Source organism: Spinacia oleracea, chromosome 2 (assembly GCF_020520425.1).
Source record: "Spinacia oleracea cultivar Varoflay chromosome 2, BTI_SOV_V1, whole genome shotgun sequence".
NCBI classification, from domain to species: domain Eukaryota; kingdom Viridiplantae; phylum Streptophyta; class Magnoliopsida; order Caryophyllales; family Amaranthaceae; genus Spinacia; species Spinacia oleracea.
Window position 1 is genome coordinate 38,295,804 of NC_079488.1, and position 4,073 is coordinate 38,299,876.

Sequence of the window (4,073 nt, forward strand, 5' to 3'; positions counted from 1 at the left end):
GCAGCAATGAAAACAACATTACTGAGAGGCTAAAGAGAATTATTCAAGCAAATACTTGCCTTCGTCAGAAAATGGAAAAATGTTGCAACTCCCACAATTTTCTGGTGAGAAAATTGTACTATTTGTTTTATTTTTATTTGTTCTTAGAATTGGGTTGCCATTTTGATAACTATCAGTTCTCTTTGTTTAGCATCTAAATTTAATATACCAAGTTCGATGAAATTGGTACAAGTAGCCTTTCATTAATGTAATGAAGAATGAAGATTATCTAGGTTGTGGTAACTGATAGGTGATGAAATAAAGAAATGAAATTGCAGTATTATATGGCTTTACAGAACAGTTTTTAATGTCTGTATATGTCTGATTTAGTTCCCTAAAGCTATTGTTGTTTGAAACCAGTGACTCTTCCTTGGTTACTACATTGACTAGTAGAACTATAGAAATTTTACTAGTAAAACCTTTCTCATGCCAGCAAAACATTGACTAGTAGAACTATAGAAATTTCGGTATTGAGAAAATCATCATCATCGTGACACTTTTATCCATTATAATTGCAATTAAGATCAACCCATTACTTCCAAGTGAAATTGTAACAAAAAAACCAAACTAGGTAGCGCATAGCATTAACGTTCCCGTACCCGATCTAGTACAACTAATAGGAAACACCGAGTGAAAATTTCATGTTTCTTGCTCTTCTAAAAGTACATTACTCATTCCAATCTATTTATGCACATTTAAGGCTCATTGGATCGTTATAGGTCATATTTAGAGCTAAAATGACATTTCCGCTCCCAACTTTAAACTAAAGAACCTAAGTAATCATTTTATTCTTATTACATGATTAATATGCTTAGTTTGAAGTTTCCAAAACTCATTTCAATCTACTTATGCACATTTAAGGCTTGTTTGGTCGTTATAGGTCATATTTAGGCTAAAATGAGCATTTTCGCTCCCAAATTTTAAATAAAGAACCTAAGGACTCATTTTAAACTTACTAAATGTTTTATATGCTTAGTTTTGACTTTCTAAGACTCATACCAATCTATTTATGCACATTTAAAGCTCATTGGGTCGTTATAGGTCATATTTAGCATAAAATGACATTTTCGCTCCAAACTTTGAACTAAAGAACTTAAGGACTTTTTTTAAACTTGTTACATGATTAGTATGTTTAGTTTTAAGTTTCCAAGACTTATTCCAATCTACTTATGCACATTTAAGGATTGTTTGGTCGTTATAGGTCATATTTAGGCTTAAATGAGACATTTTTGCTCCCAAATTTGAACTAAAGAACCTAAGAACTCATTTTATACTTATTATACATTTAATATGCATACTTTTAACTTTCTAAGACTCATTCGAATCTATTAATGCACATTTAAGGCTCATTGGTTCGTTATAGGTCATATTTAGGCTAAAATGATATTTTCGCTCCCAAATTTGAACTAATGAACCTAAGGATTTATTTTAAACCTTTTACATGATTAATATGCATAGTTTGAAGTTTCCAAGACTTATTCCAATCTATTTATGCACATTTAAGGTTTGTTTGGTCGTTATTGGCATATTTAGGCTAAAATGAGCATTTTCTCTCCCAAATTTGAAATAAAGAACCTAAGGACTCATTTTAAACTTATTAATGTTTTACATGCTTAGTTATAACTTTCTATGACTCATTTCAATCTATTTATGCACATTTAAGGCTCATTGGGTCGTTATAGGTCATATTTAGCCTAAAATAACATTTTCGCTCCCAACTTTGAACTAAAGAACCTAAGGACTCATTTTAAACTTAGTACATGGTTATTATGTTTATTTTTATGTTTCCGAGACTTATTCCAATAAACTTATACATATTTAAGGCTTGTTTTATCGTTATAGGTCATATTTAGGCTAAAATGAGGCATTTTCGCTCCCAAATTTGAACTAAAGAACCTAAGAACTCATTTTATTCTTATTATACATTTAATATGGATAGTTTTCACTTTCTAAGACTCATTCAAAAATAAAATAGATTGTTTAGTTTTAACTTTCTAAGACATTGTCATTAGTTGCTTGAATGTTAAAATGTGACATTTCATTTGCATTTAATCGATCTAATGCTCCCATCAAATTTTTGTTTTTGTAAGGTCTATACTCCGAGGACTGCGCCTTATGCTAATGAGGAAATTGATGTGGTTCGTGAGCAATGGGAGAAGTTTTTTACCAGCAAGTATTTATTATTGACATGAGGGAGCTTGATCGAGTTGGTTTAGATGTATAGAACAATCTTTTATGTTAAAATGCATGCGTACATTGAAATTGGAACGTACGTATATTTAAATGTATTAGTACGTGCACTTTGGTTTTGGAATATATACAAAACTACAGTTATTGTTTATATATTTGTTATACAGGTTGGGATATTCTATTATTGTTATGACAGGTTTCTATATTTGGTGCAAAATCCCTAAACAAAATTAGAATTTTCCCGCTAAAAGTGCTTTGTTACAACGTATATATATATGTGTACGCTGCAACAAGGGTGTAAATTTTGGCAAATTTTCAGACTTGTTGCAGCGTACAAATAGATGTACCCTGCAACAAATGGAGTTTTTTGCAGCGTACACTTCTTTGTACGCTGCAACAAGTCAATATTTTTGCCAAAATTTTGACACTTGTTGCAGTGTACATGCATATGTACGCTGCGAAAAAGTACTTTTTGCATCGAACATTGTACGCTGCAACAAGTTCAGACTTGTTGCAGGCCCCCCCGTTGCAGCATACGATGTACGCTGCAACAGGGGTCTAAAAGCACGCTGCAATAAGGGTTTTTTCTACTAGTGCCTTACACTGCAGAGGAAGTTAAAGCTGCTCTTTTCTCTATTCCAGGAGCCAAGGCACCTGGTCCAGATGGTTTTGGGTCTCATTTATACAAGGATTCATGGCATATTGTTGGAAATGAAGTTGTTGCAGCTGTTCTTGATATGCTACAGCATGGTAGAATTTTGAAAGAGCTGAATCATACAGTCATTACCTTAATTCCTAAAACTAAATGCCCTAAAGATGTGAGTGAGTTTAGGCCTATTTCTTGCTGTAATACTTTGTATAAATATATTACAAAGGTTTTGTGTGGGAGGCTCAGATAGGTGTTGCCTGATCTCATTCTTGAAAATCAAGGTGGGTTTGTACATGGTAGATTCATAGCGCATAACATCATGGTTGTTCAGGACTTGGTGAGACAATATGGAAGGAAGGGTGTGAAGCCTAGCTGTCTCATGAAAATTGATTTGCAAAAATCTTATGACACTGTTGATTGGCATTTTCTTCAGGAAATGTTAGAGTATTTGGAGTTCCCTACAGTTTGTGGATCTTGCTATGCAGTGTGTTTCTACCCCAATGTTTTCTCCGATGTTCAATGGCTCTATGCATGGTTTCTTTAAATCTAAGAGAGGTTTGAGGCAAGGTGATCCTATTTCTCCCCTCTTATTTGTCATCTGTATGGAGTATCTGTCCAGAATCTTGCATAAAATGTGTGACTTGCCTTTATTCAGTTTCCATCCAAGGTGTAAAGAGATTAAACTTACCCACTTGTGTTTTGCTGATGATCTGATTCTCTGCTGCAAGGGTGATTATCCTTTTATCTTGTTGCTGCTTCAAGCTTTTAAGCTTTTCTCCAATTCTTCTGGTCTTAAAGCTAACCAAAGGAAGTCTTCCATTTATTGTAATGGTGTGCCAGAAAGAGATGTGCAGAGAGTAGTAGATGTTTCTGGTTTCACCAGAAGTTTGCTTCCTTTTAAATATTTGCGAGTCCCAATATGTTCCAAAAACATCTCAGTTGCTCAATGTAGCCACCTAGTGGATAAAATCATAGCCAAAATCAAGATGTAGAGTTCCAAAAACCTCTCTTACTCAGCAAGAATGTAATTGATCAATTCTGTCCTGCTGAGTTTGCATATATACTAGGCTCAGATTTATGTGTTGCCAAAGAGTGTGTTGCAGGAAATTGTTAAGATTTGTAGGGCCTTTCTGTGGAGTGGCCAAGCTTATAGTAAAAAAACCTAGTAATATTGCTTGGTAGAACACTTGTTGTG

At 33.9% G+C, this 4,073-nt stretch overlaps 1 protein-coding gene across 1 annotated transcript; it reads left to right on the forward strand.

Moving 5' to 3' along the window:
* Positions 1-250: 250 nt before the first annotated feature.
* Positions 251-3,870, forward strand: LOC130467356 (uncharacterized). Its single transcript, XM_056835852.1, has 4 exons — positions 251-278; positions 2,839-3,075; positions 3,160-3,412; positions 3,534-3,870. Exons 1-4 carry the CDS (start codon positions 251-253, stop codon positions 3,868-3,870), a joined length of 855 nt encoding a protein of 284 aa, XP_056691830.1.
* The last annotated feature ends 203 nt before the right edge of the window (positions 3,871-4,073 follow it).

Bases quoted from the DNA above. Each gene is read 5' to 3' on its own strand.
- LOC130467356 (XM_056835852.1), top strand. From the start codon at position 251: ATGAAGAATGAAGATTATCTAGGTTGTG. The intron at 3,076-3,159 runs GTAATACTTTGT...TTGAAAATCAAG, and splicing joins GTTTAGGCCTATTTCTTGCT to GTGGGTTTGTACATGGTAGA. The intron at 3,413-3,533 runs GTTTCTTTAAAT...GCCTTTATTCAG, and splicing joins GTTCAATGGCTCTATGCATG to TTTCCATCCAAGGTGTAAAG.